The sequence below is a fragment of the Leptonychotes weddellii genome, chromosome 3 (assembly GCF_054177405.1).
Source record: "Leptonychotes weddellii isolate Sample4059 chromosome 3, ASM5417740v2, whole genome shotgun sequence".
In the NCBI taxonomy this organism is placed as follows: Eukaryota; Metazoa; Chordata; class Mammalia; order Carnivora; family Phocidae; genus Leptonychotes; species Leptonychotes weddellii.
The window spans coordinates 176,026,633-176,040,566 of record NC_138371.1 but is presented as its reverse complement, the minus strand read 5'-3'; the positions used below and the strand labels follow the sequence as shown (position 1 = coordinate 176,040,566).

General features: G+C 48.3%; 1 protein-coding gene across 2 annotated transcripts in view; it reads right to left on the bottom strand.

Annotated features, from left to right (window-relative positions):
- The window catches only part of TFDP1 (transcription factor Dp-1), a 41,995-nt gene extending 39,125 nt beyond the window's left edge, over positions 1–2,870 (bottom strand). Inside the window, exons 1-2 of one of the 2 annotated variants that reach the window (XM_081815252.1) lie at positions 2,743–2,870; positions 2,032–2,106 (exon numbers count right to left, since the gene is read on the bottom strand). In XM_081815252.1, coding sequence (XP_081671378.1) covers positions 2,032–2,043 — 12 coding nt within the window. In that variant the 5' untranslated portion in view covers positions 2,044–2,106; positions 2,743–2,870. The remainder of the gene's footprint in view (positions 1–2,031; positions 2,107–2,742) is intronic. The other variant, XM_081815253.1, reaches the window with a different exon arrangement.
- Positions 2,871–13,934: the final 11,064 nt, after the last annotated feature.

The window sequence follows — 13,934 nt, the reverse complement described above, 5'->3', positions numbered from 1 at the left end:
CATTTCCCCTCGTCCCCACATGCCGAGAACTGAGGCAGACATACTGCACACAGGAGCCACAGGCCTGGCTCTTGTCAATTCTAAACTGAGACACGCCCACAACAGGATGAGTGAAAAGATAGAGGTCTTCCCAGAAGATGACATCAGGCCCCTCCACCAGAGACACAGTTCGGGGGGTTAGCCTACAACAGCGGTCTGCATGCCTAGATGCCCGCCCAGGGCCACGGCGTGGCCCACAGCTCACCGGTCGGGATGGCCATCGCGGCCCCGGGCCTGCTGCCCCTCCCTAGGCCCTCCAGCTGGCTGCCCCTCTCCCTCAAGGGGTGGCTCCTGCCCTTTAAAATCTGCCCACACCCACCACCCCATCACCCTCAGTGAACAGGCTCAAGCCGTCCAGCGCCCCTAAAACCTGCTGGTGTCCCTGGACCTCCACTGGAGGTAGGAAGCTGCCACGCCATTTTCCTGTATCCTCTTCAGCAAATTCTGCCTGACCCTTACCTGTCCCCTACATTTGTCCTCCTTCACTATGACCCCCAGAACCTAACTGCAGCCCGTTCCAGCCTTCCACAGAAACCCCAGAGCTCTGTAAAGTTGGGATCCCAGCCACCCCCTTTAACCCAAGGAAGGGGCTCAGCTCCCGCCTGTGCTTATGGGCTTTGATCTTACACTTACTCAAACTGCAGCGCCACCTCCTAAATTAACCCCTGCTGCTTCCCCCCAACACTGGCTGTCAGAACCCTCTTCCCAAACTCAGACGTCATACCCCTACTTAAAAAAACAAGGCAGTTAGAGGAAAAGCCGAACGCCTTTCCTTGGACCACACTCCCCATCCCAGCCTGATCCACCAGCCCTGCTGAGACCTGGTTCCAGCCACACCTGACGTCCCCAGCTCCCAGGACAGAGAGGCCCTTCGCATCTGCTTCTCCTCACACCGTTTCTCGGCCTCAACTACCCCGCTCCACCCTCCAGTGTGTCACCCACTATAAGCTCCAGGGACACCCAGCCAGGGGGCTGCCCTGAACTTTGCAGAGGCCATCACGGGCTCCAAGAGGGCCTCCCGACAAGGAGTGCCCCAGCCTCTGAATACAGTTAATAAAGTCAATCAACGTGGCTTCCTGGAGCACTCACCCCAGCACTGACTCCAACAGAGGCTCCCTCTGAGACTCCTACCTCATCTGTTACTGAGCACACACCACCTGCCGGGCATCTGTGGGGGACAAATGCCAGGGAACAGGGCACAGCCATCAACAAATGTGACCAGAGGTGATAACCACAGCCCCACACTGTGTGCAGATTATGACTTTAACTTAAACCCCACCATGCAGGGCGCAGTGCGTGTTCTCACACTCTCTGCCAAGTGAAACACCGCACTGGAGGGCAGGAGCCTAACAGCAGTGCGTGCCCAACGGCGGATGAGCGCGGGCATGCCTCCAGCGAGGCTTTCTGGGGAATGACGGGAAGGCTGGACATCTATCGAGGGGTTGCAAGATGCAGGACAGCTCGTGGGTCAGGCAGATGCTGCTCATCTGGGCTGTGTGTCCACTCTGGGCAGCAGATACTAAGCGGCCCCCTGCACCGTTGACCGCGGAACAGCTGCCTGAGGTCACACTGCAGCAAAGAGCCACAGGACCCAGGAAACAGACTGGCTTTGGACCTAAAAGCCTGTTTCTTGGAACAAACATATTCTAGAGTTTCGTGACAAATACGGAAAAAGCTAAAGTAGGATTTTTCACATTTCATTAGTCACCAAATTTCATTTTTCTGAGGCAAAAAAAACGAGGCCAAACCAAGCGCTTAGGGCTGAACTAACTGCGTGCCCTCCACATAAACAGGTGCTCGGGGTCCCTGCGCGCACGGCCGGCCGCAGCCCCAGCGCCTGGCCTCACTGAACACAAATACTCAGAACGAGAGGGTGACCCCGCCTGCAGGACCGGCGGCCGCGGCCGTCCACGCGGAGGACCCGCGCACCGCCGCGGCCGAACCACGGACGGACAACGAGAACGTGTCCGCAGACGAAGCAGACATACTTACATCTTTTGCCATGTTACCAGATCCGTGAAATCGATGCTATAAATGTTCGCCCTCCAGAGAAGAAAATTGATTTTGCTGGTAAGAAAGACGGAAAGACAAGAGATGAGTAAGAATGAAAACCCCGGTGGCCCCGGCACCCCCTCCCCCCGGGGCGGCCCTCCCTCCTTTCCAGACCCACGGCGCGGCCTGGGGGCAGCTGCCCACCGGCGCCCGCGCCCCCCGACAGCGGGTACAGCCCACCGGCCCACACAAAGACCCGGCCGCCCGCGGCCACCGTGACAGGTGGGCTTCCGGCCCGGCGGGCCTGTCACCCGACCGCCGCCGCCGCCGCGCGCGCGCCTCCCGCGCCGAAACCGGCAGTCGGGTCAGCACCGCCCCCACCCCGCGCCGCGCCCGCGGGGCCCCCAAGAACCCCGCGCTCGGGCCGACCCCGGCGCCCCGGCCCCCCGGCCTCCGCCGGCGCGAGCGCCGCTGCTCCGCGGGAGTCCCGCCCGCAGGGCCCCCGCGCGCCCTGGGCCCCGGCTCCCGACCCGCCCGCGACCCCGCCGGGCCGAGCCACCCGGGCGCCCCCGACGGCGGCGCGGACGCGGGGGGCCCGGGGCCCAGGGCGCGGGAGCCGCGGAGCCGACACGCACACGCGGCGGGACGGCGGCGGGACCAGGGCGAGCGCCCGCGCGTCCGCGCCCCCCGCGGGACCCCGGCCCGCCGCACCTGGCTCGCTCCGGCGCGCGGGCACGGGCGGGGTCCCGGCGGCGCGCTCGGCCCCGGGGTCCCTGCCCTGCGAGGCGCCGGCGCGCGGGGCTCACCCTGCGAGCGGGCGTCGGGCGGCGTGACGTGCGCGGCGCGGCGACGTGACGTGGGCGGCGGGCCGGCTCCCGCAGCGCGCCTGCGCGCCTTTTCGCGCCTTCGCCTCCCTCCTCCTCCTCCCGCCGGTGCGGCCCGCGCGCTCCGAGGGGGATGGGCTGCGCGGGTGCGGGTGCGTGTGCGCGTGCGCGCCGGGCGGGGACGGAGGCGGAAAGTCTGGCGCCGAGAGGCCGTGGTGCGCGCGCGCTTGGAGAGGGGCGGGAGGTGTGCGCACACCTGGAGAGGGGCAGCAGGTGTGCAACGTGCCGGTGTGCGCGCACACTTGGAGAAGGGCAGGCGGTGTGTACGTGTCGGTGTGCGTGCACACTTCGAGAGGAACCAGAGGTGTGCGCGCACCTGGAGAAGGCCCGGGAGTGTGCTTGTGCTGGTGTGCGCGCACACTCGGAGAGGGGCCAGGTGTGTATGCACGGGTGTGCGCAAGGGAGAGAGGCCGCCAGGTGTGTGCATGTGCACATGGGTGTATTTGTGGGTGTGTGTTTATGCAGGGGGAAGGAGGGTAGATCTTGTGCGCACAGGTGTTTATGCGGAGAGGGGGTTGGGGGTGTGCACATGCAGGGGTGCATGTCCTTGGAGGAGAGGGCAGAGGTGTGTGCACACTTGGATAGAGGCCAGCTGTGTGCAGGTGTGGATGTACAGACGCAGAGGAAGAAGGATCGGTGTGTGCACACGTGGAGAAGAGGTGGTGTGTGTGCACATGTGTGCAAGCGTCCTTGTGGAAGAGAAAGGCCGACTGGGTTTGTGCAGTGAGCCCATGTGCAAGTGTAGGTACACAGAGAGGATAGGGTGTGCATGCACACAGCGCAGCAGGCCCTGTCCACCTGTAGGGCCAGCGGTCTCCATGCCTACGCCCCGCCTACACCTGATCCTCCGCATCCCCGTGGGGTGCTCAGGAGGGAAATCAGGCAGCCTGTTTGCTCGCCATCACTGGGTGGGCCTGGTGGACCCTGAGTCCTGGAGACTCTTCCTCCCTGGAGCCCACCACCTGCAGGGCCATGGCATTGCCCACCCCACCCTCCACCTCCCAGACTAGAGACCCAGCAGAGGGTGGGCTGGAGTCGGAAGTTCAGGGCTGCCTGGCCATGTGCGATGAGGAGCAGAGCAAAGGCCTCTCTCCACGGTGAGGGCCGCTGTTACTCCATTACTCCCCAGCACGGTTCGTGTCCACTCCTACTTTTCTGCCAACCAGCCTCTTCTGCTAACACTGGGCTCAGCGTTGGTTTCTTGAAGACACCAGAAATAGGTGCCTTTGTGCAGATTAGCACAGAATGGGCACCAAAGGGTAATGGGGGAGAGGCAAAATCCTGCACATTCCTGCCTGCAGAATGGTCTTATTTCTCTGCTGGTGCAGTTTATACCACTCTTGGCCCCTTAGCAGGTCCCTGGGGTGTTGGAACCCGCACCCTCCATGTTGTCCCTCTAGTGGTCATGTGTCCTACCTCCATTCTCCTTGCACAGTATCTCTTTATTTTTTATGGTATTTGAATATTCACCCCCAGGCAGCAGCTGGAAGCCCCACTCCCAGCCCTTGGACCCAAGTACACAGGGCAGCAAGCCTCTCAGTAAGAGCTGGGGGCTCAGGAAGAAACAGGATCAGAGTACAGAATCCTAAACCTCTCCCCACGAATTCAAGATTCCAGTAATTCTAGTGGCGCCTGGTTGGCTCAGTCAGGCATCTGCCTTCAGCTCAGGTCATTATCTCGGGGTCCTGGGATAGCCCTGCATCGGGCTCCCTGCTCAGTAGGGAGCCTGTTTCTCCCTCTGCCTCTTCCTCTGCCTACTTGTGATCTGTCAAATAAATTTTAAAAATCTTAAAAAAAAAAAAAAAAAGATTCCAGTAATTCAACAACATTCACATGGGATAACTACCCCTAATATTCTAAGTAATGTCTGCACAGAAATCACTGTTGAAATATGCCAAATTCGCAAGAGCTCCCACAGCAGGTAACAGCTCAAGAGGCTCTGGTTTTTCCTGGGAAAAGGGCAAAAAGTTGGTTGGGGTTTTTATTTTTTGACTCTATAATCATACCACAGAACCCTCATTTCTGTGTTAAAATGTAGCAGAATTTCTAAAATTTTTGGGTGCAGATCCAAGTATTTTCGGCTGCTGCACTCCCTTGAAGTCTCTTCTGGATTGAAGAAATGTGACCTTGTTGATGGGTAATGAGCCTGCAAGTGCCTGCCTCCACCTGACCCTTCAGTACCCACTCTGTATCTGCAGCATGGGTTCAGGAAGCGCGACGTTTGGGTGTTCACCTGGCCCCTTCTCAGGGGCTGCCATTCAGCCCTGTGTCATCACCCGCAGTACTGTTCTGTGTTTATTAGAACAAGGTGATTAGATCCTTCCTGGGAAAATTCCACATCTCCCAAAAGCTTCCTCTTTCTTTGTGGGCCTGCCCTGTTGAGTCTTAGGGGGCGATACAAACCCTTACCCCCAAACTCCCCACCCCATTAAACTGTTCTTTTTAAGAGAGAATGTGTTCTAACCCCTTGAAAATTGAAATTCTGAGCGTTTGTTAAATATCCGATTTCCTCCTTGATGACACGGTCCTATCTCCAGCCTTCCTGTTTTCCACCTTCTTGGATCACAATATGGTGACATCAAGACATGGGAAGACAGGGATGGGGACAGGGGCTCAAGGAAGTTATATAGGAGAATGTTCTAATGTGGACAAGGGACATTTTCTCATTCTTTGCTAAAATATACAGGCATTTTTAGAAAACTTTGTTCTGCTTATTTGTGGGTATCATAAAATACCACTAAATCAGTGTGCTTGCTCAACCTCAAGATAAATCCCCTGGCCCTCTCCAGAGAGGCCACGGCTTCTAAGTCCCATTGACCGAGAAATTCTGCAGCCCCCACCCCACCTCCTAGACAAGTGGAGACATCCTTACTCTTCTTACATCATGATTCATTTTGAAAATTTCTGGTCAAATTTCTTGGGAAGAGGTCCAGTACTGGACCGTCTTGTATATTAGGCTACCAGCATTTATTCACATCTTAAAAGACTTGCATGAGCGTTTTGCAGGCTGAAGCCACAGTCCTTTGGAAATTACTTCTCAGATCTGACAAATTCTAGACCACGGCATCCAGTTCACTCAAGTTGATCTCACCAGGCTGTTTACTGTTCAGACCCTTTTCCTTTATTTACCCTTTGCCTGCAGTGCTCTCTGGCTTCTACAATGCGAGAAATCCCCCTCGGTCTTTGTCATTTAACCCCACAGCCCTTCTGAAAGGCTCCTCCTGGGAGACCGCACCACCCTGGCTAAGACGGCAACAAGATTATTTTCTATGGAATCCTACAGTGTGAGGTGGAAATACCCATGTTGTCCTTATGTCACGTCCTTCCTCCATAGAATCCAGTTACCATCACGGAAGCCTTCAGCACGGGTTTTGGGAAACTTGACTTCATGTACAACCAAAGGCCTTTGGTCATTTCTCTGCTACCTGTCTGCTGATCTTACAGATGAGGAGAGGGGCCTTCCAGCCCACCTGCTACAATGAAGCTGACATGAAAAGGTAAGCCAAATGGCCTCAGATAAGTAATCTCAGCCTCTCTGATGCTCAAATTCAGCTGAGAAATAGAGAGAAATAGAGATCTTTGGTAAGAAGACAAACAACAGTTTCATAAGTTTTACCTCTCCTGCATTCCTCCCCAAACTCTGATTGCTGATATTATACAGATGAATAAGATAGAGGATTGCTAAAATAGGACAGGCAGATTTGCAGACAATCTGGGCTCAGAAGCAACACGCAGAAGCCAGGGAAGCTGAGCTGCCCCCCTCGACCTGGCTGGGGCAGGAGCACCAACATGAAAACTGTGCCTCGGAGACCAGAATGGTTTAAACTGGTCTAAATGGAACTGCTGTTCTAGAGTCAATATCATGTACAGAGGCCTGGGAATGGGTGGGCTTCCTCCAGTGCTCTAGCTTCTGGTGGTAGTGACACTTCCTGGGGGGGGGGGGCGATGGAGGAGGGTGGCACCTGCCTCCTGCCAATAGTTAATGAGAGCGGATTTCTTTTATTTATTTATTTATTTATTTATTTATTTGACAGAGAGAGAGAGAGGGAACACAAGCAGGGGGAGTGGGAGAGGGAGAAGCAGGCTTCCCACCAAGCAGGGAGCCCGATGCGGGGCTCGATCCCAGGACCCTGGGACCATGACCTGAGCCAAAGGCAGACGCTTAACGACTGAGCCACCCAGGCGCCCCAGAGTGATATTTTAAAAATGGATGATCGTGCTCCTCCCTGCTTAAAATTTTTCAGCTTGCAACCTGCTTTTGGGTTGATAAGAACCTAGGGGCACGGAGATGGACAGACTGCAAGCGAGGCTCCTCTTCAGTGCGCTGCTGGTTCACACAGGGTAGACAGAGTCCTGGGCACCTAACCCTGGAGAAGGTTGCATGAGCGCTGGAGACAAATGTGTGTGCTGATGTTGCTAGGCTGAGTTAAGTCCAATCGGTCTGTAGTGTGGTGCAGGGCCTCCAAGTTCTTGCTGGCCTTCTGTCTGGTGTTGTGCCCATTGCTGGAGGTGGGACGTCGAGGTCCCCTATGTTGTTGTAGAACTCCTATGTCTCCCTTAAGCTGTCAGGGCTTGCTGCCTTTATTTAGAAGCACTGATGTCTAATGTGTATATATGTGTATTTGTTTTTTAAGTTTTATTTATTTAGTAGTCTCTACACCCCACGTGGGGCTTGAACTCACATGCTCTTCGACTGAGCCAGCCCGGTGCCCCTAGTGTATATATTTGTATTTATAATTGTTATATCTTCTTGTGAACTCACCCTTTATCACAGTCACATTATATTATTATGATCATTACAGAATGTCCTTTGTCTCATGTAACCATTTTTTTAAAGATTTATGTATCTGAGAGAGAGAGAGAGCACGCGCATGTGCATGTGTGTGAGCCAGGGGAGGGGCGGAGGGAGAGAATCGAAAGCAGACTTCCCACTGAGTGTGGAGCCCAGCGCGGGGCTCGATCCCACAACCCAGAGATCATGACCTGAGGAAATAAACTCTTTCTGCTTTTGTCTATCTGGAAATCAAGGGCCAGGCGCTTCGCCAACTGAGCCACCCAGGCGCCCCTCTTGTAACAATTTTTTACTAAAATCTATCTTGTCTGATATTAGCATAGTCACTTCATTCTCTTTTGGTCACTAATTGTGAGTAAAATCGTTTTCCATTCTCTCACTTTCAATCTATGAGTCCTTAGATCAAGATCAAGTCTTCTAGGCAGCATATAGCTGGATCCTGCTTGTTATCCATTCTGCCAATCTATGTTTTTTGATCCATTTACACAAGTATACCTTTTTTGCTTAATACATAGATTTATAATTCTTTTATGCATTTGTCTGTTAAATCAGACAGGAAATTAAAAGTGGAGCTACAAACCATGAATACAATAATTTGCCCATGTATTCACCCTTACCAGTGGTCTTTGTTTCTTCACATGGCCTCTGGCTATGTCTAGTGTCCTTCTGTCCCAACCTGAAGGGTTTCTCTGCAGCATCTCTTGTGGGACAGCTCTAGTGGAAATAAACTCTTTCTGCTTTTGTCTATCTGGAAATGTCTTACTTTCTCCCTTATTTTTGAAGCAGTTTTTCCGGATACAGAATCCTTGATTGGCAGGTTGTTTGGGGTTTTCCCCCCAACATTTTAAGTATGTCATCCTTCTGCCTTCTGGCATCCATGGCTTCTGATAAGAAATTGGCTGTTAGTCTTACTAAGGATCCCTTGTAAGTGATGAGTCACATCTCATTGCTTTAAAGATTCTATGTCTTTGTCTTTGAGTTTGATTATAATGTGTTTCAATGTGGGTCTCTGAGTTTATCCCACTTGGAGTTCATTGGGCTTCTTGGATTTATAGTCATATCTTTCATCAAATTATACACCATGACCAAGTGGGATTTATTCCAAGGATGCAAAGATTTTTCACCATAAGAGAATCAATTAATGTAACACATCACATTAATAGAACTATACACACACACACACACACAAGTATATCTTTACATATGTCTATGCCAATGTTCATTGCAGCATTATTCACAATAGTCAAAAGGAGGAAAGAACCTCAGTGCCCATCAGCAGGTGAGTGGATAAAAAAATGTGGTGTAAATATGCAAAATGGAATATTATTCAACCATATAAAGGAATGAAATTCTGACACATGCTACAACATGGATGAACCTTGAAAATACTATAGTAAGTGCAATAAGTAAGACACAAAATGGCAAACAGTGTATGGTTCTACTTATATGAAATATCTAGAATAGGCAACTTAATAGAGACATAAAGTAGATTAGTGGTTACCAGTGACTGAGGGTAGTAGAGAATGGGGAGAGGTACTGTTTAATAGTCATAGAGTTTCTGTTTTGGGTGATGCAAAGTTTTGAAATAGGTAGTAGTAATGGTTACACAACATTGTGAGTTTAATTAATACCATTGAATTGTACACTTAAAAATAGGCAAAAGGATGGGGCACCTGGGTGGCTCAGTTGGTTAAGTGACTGCCTTCGGCTAAGGTCATGATCCTGGAGTCCCGGGATCGAGTCCCGCATCGGGCTCCCTGCTCAGCAGGGAGTCTGCTTCTCCCTCTGACCCTCCCCCTCTCATGCTCTCTCTCTCTCTCTCTCATTCTCGCTCTCAAATAAATAAATAAAATCTTTATAAAAAAATAGGCAAAAGGCAAATTTTATGATGTATATTTTACTACAATTTTAGAAAATATAATATACCAAAAGCCATTGAATTGTACATTTTAAATCGGTGAATTTGATGGCATCTGAATTATAGCTCAATAAAACTATTTTCTTTAAAAAAGCTATAAAGGACAATTGGGGAAGATTACATATGTTCCAAAAATTAAATAAGAGAAGACATTGTTATTTTGCTCAGTATGACAAGTGGCATGGTGATGAACTGAGTTACTAAGCATCATGATGCCAATACTTTACTTTTGGATGGTTGGGGAGAAAATGTATGTGTGTCTTTCAGATGGGAGAGGAGGAGGAGGAGAGAGAGAAAGAGAGAGTCGGGGGAATAATGATAACAGTTGTTTAGATATGGGTGTGTATTTTACTATTTGCTCAACTTCACTGTATTTTTTAAAAGATTTTATTTCTTTGAGAGAGAGAACATGAGTGGGGGGAGCAGAGGAAGGAGAGGGACAAGCAGACTCCCCACTGAGTGAGGAGCCCAATGCAGGGCTCCATCCCAGGACCCTGAAATCATGACCTGAGCTGCAGTCAGACGCTTAACCAACAGAGCCACCCAGGCACCCCATCAAACTCACTGTACTTTGAAACTTTCAAAATAGTTGGGAGAAACATCCCATTCTGTTCAACATTAATCAGAAGGTTCTAACCAGTGCAATAAGGCAAGAAAAAGAAATTGAGGCATAAATATTGAAAAGGAAGAACTTAAACTGTCTTTATTCCTAGATGATATGATTGCATAAGTGGAATATCACAGGAATCTACTAAAACTAACCAGTAAATTTAGCAGATTCTCTAGAAATAAGACCTGTGCAATAAAATCAATATGTTTCTATATAACAACAAACTATTGGAAAACAATTTGAAATATTGTTTAAAATAGCATGAAGAATATCAGCTTATTGGGAATTAATTTAGATGTACAAAGATCTATAGAAAAAATATAAAACATTGCTTAAAAAATCTAAAGTAGACCCGACACTTTGGAGATATATCATATTCTTGGATTGGGAGACTCAGTATTATTAAGATGCCCATCCTTTCCAAACTAACCTATAGACAATACCATCTCAATCAAAATCTCAACATTATTTTGGAAGAAATTAGAAACCTGATTTTTGGGGAAAAAATAGACTTCACTTTTATAGCAATTTTAAGTTCATAGCAAAACTGAGCAGAAAGTACAGAAGTTCTCATATACCCTCTGCCCTGCACCTACACACAAATTCTGCCCAAATTTTAAATGGGCAGAGTCACTACCCACCCCCCACTACCCAAATTCTGTACCACAGTGGTACATTTGCTAAAATCAGTGAAAGTGCATTGGCATGGCATAATCACCCAAAGTCCATGGTTTACATTGGGGTCCACGCTTGGTCTTGTACATTCTATAGTTTTGGCAAATGTAAAATGACATGTATAGAATCACACTGATGCTGCCCTAAAAAGCTTCTGTATTCCACTTCTTCATCCTCCCTCCCTACTAAGTCTTGGCAACTATTGACCTTTTCACTGTCTCTACAGTTTTGCCTTTTCCAGAGTGTCATATACTGGGAACCTTACAGTATGTAGCCTTTCAGACTGGTTTCTTTCCCTTAGCAATAAGGCTTGATAGCCTATTTACTTTCAGCACTAAATAACAGTCAATTGTCTGGATGTACCACAATCTTTTTATACATTCACCTACTGAAGGACATCTTAGTTGCTTCCAGGTTTGGCAATTATGAACAAAGCTGCTATAAACATGTATGTGCAAGTTATTGTGTGGACATGTTTTCAACTCATTTGGGTGACTATCAAAGAGCATGATTGCTGGGTCTATGGTAAGAGTATGTTTAGTTTTGTCAGTGACGGCCAAACTGTCTTCCAAAGTGCTGTATCTTGCATTCCCAGCAGCAAGGAATGAGAGTTCCTATTGTCCTGCATCCTTATCAGCATCGGTGTTGTCAGTGTTAGATTTTGGCCATTCTAACAGGTGTGTAGTGGAACACAACAATGAGTTGTGTTAATTTGCAATTTCCTAATGACATATGTGGAGCATCTTTTCATTATGCTTATTTGCCATATATGTATTTACGTGGGTCTATTTCTGGGCTCTCTATTCTGTCCCATTGATCTATTTGTCTATTCTTCTGCTAATACCACAGTCTTGATTACTGTAGCTTTACAGGAGGTCTTGAAGTTGGATAGTGTCAGTTCTTGAACTTTGTTCTTCTCCTTCAACATTGTTTTGGCTATTCTGAGTCTTTTGCCTCTACATATAAATGTTAGAATCAGTTTGCCAATGTCTACACAAAAATTTGCTGGGACTTTGATTGGGATTGCACTGAATCTATAGTTAAAGTTGGAAAGAACTACATCCTGACGTTATGAATGAGGCTTCTGATTCATGAACATGAATATCTCTCCATTTATTTATAGTTCTTTGATATCTTTCATCAGAGTTTTATAGTTTTTCTCATGTAGATTCTATACATATTTTGTTACATTTATACCTAAGTATTTCATTTGGGGGGTACTAATGTAAGTGGTATTATATTTTTTTTATTTCAAACTCTACTTGTTCATTGCTGGTATATAAGTGATTGACTTTTGTATACTAAACTTGTATCCTGTAACTTTGTTATAATTGCTTATTAACTCCAGAGTTTCTTGGCAAGTCTTTTGGATTTGCTACACAGACAATCATGTCATCTGCCAAGACAGTTTTATTTCTTTCTTACCAATCTTTGTACATTTTCTTTTCTTTTTGTTCTTTTTTTTTGATTGTCTCTTTGCATTAGCTAGGACTTCCAGTATAATGTTGAAAAGGAGGGGTGAGAGAGAACATTCTTGCCTTGTTCTTTTCTTTTCTTTTCTTTTTTAAGATTTTATTTATTTATGAGAGAGAGAGTGTGTAAGCGGGGGGGGGGAGGGGCAGAGGGAGAGGGAGAAGCAGGCTCCCCACTGACACAGGCCTCCATCCCAGGACCCCAGAATCATGACCTGAGCCAAAGGCTGACACTTCACCAACAGCCACCCAGGCGCCCCTCCTGCTTTGTTCGTGATCTTAGTGGGAAAGCGCTGAGTTTCTCACCATTAACTATGATGCTAACTGTAGGTTTTTTGTAGGTGTTCATTATCAATTTGAGGAAATTCTCTTCCATTGCCAGTTTGCTGAGAGTATTTTAAAATCATGAATGAGTATTAGAGTTTGTCAAATGCTTTTTCTGTGTCTATTGATAGGATAATGTGATTTTCTTCTTTAGCCTGTTGTAGATTTTAGTACAATTTCTTCCTTAAATGTTTGGTAGAATTCACTGTGAACCTACATGAGCTTGGTGCTTTCTGTTTTGGAAGGTTATTAATTATTGATTCAATTTCTTTAATAGATACAGGCCTATGCAGATTGCTTTTCCTCTTGTCTGAGTTTTGGCAGATTGTGTTTGTTGTGTCAGTCCCAACTTATTGGTAGTGATGCTCTCAGCTAGGAATGCCTGAGGCTTTCATCTGGGCTCATGTTACTCATAGTGAGCCCACAGACATTCCCTACCAGGGCCAATATGGGGACTGACCCTTGTATTCTTACGGTCACAGGATGCGCTTCCACAAAAACCATCAGGTAACTTTAAGGAACAAGATTTATTACTCACAATTCCTGGAGGATACACAGAACACCCAAGGGCCACCCAGTGAGATCACAAGTAAAGAGAAAGCACATGAACCTGGGGCTCTGCCTTTATTAGGCTCCGAGGACAGGGCGTCTGGGCTTTTTGGTTCTTTATTGGCTATAACTTAATGCATAAGAGTGGGAATTAGGGCACAGAAGGGAGAGATGGGGTCATTCAAACAGTTATCTGGGTTACCCAGAGCTTTCTGAAAGAGGGACCTTCATGTTTGGGGATGACATAGTTCCTTATCTGTTTGTTTTTTTTGGGGGGTGCTGGTAGCTGTGTCATACAGGTGGAGATATGTTTATTCAAGATAGTTGTCTTTTGAAATGGATGCCTCAGCAATGGAAAACTTAATGTCAGATGAATGGATAAAGATATTGTGTATATACACACAATGGATTATTACTCAGCCATCAAAAAGAATGAAATCTTGGGACGCCTGGGTGGCTCAGTCAGTTAAGCATCTGCCTGTGGCTCAGGTCATGATCCCAGGGTCCTGGGATCGAGTCCTACATTGGACTCCTTGCTCAGTGGGTCGCCTGCTTAATCCTCTGCCTGCCACTACCGCGTGGATGGAGCTAGAGGGTATTAGACTAAGTGAAATAAGTCAGTCAGAGAAAGACAAATACCATACGATTTCATTCATATGTGGAATTTAAGAAAAAAAAA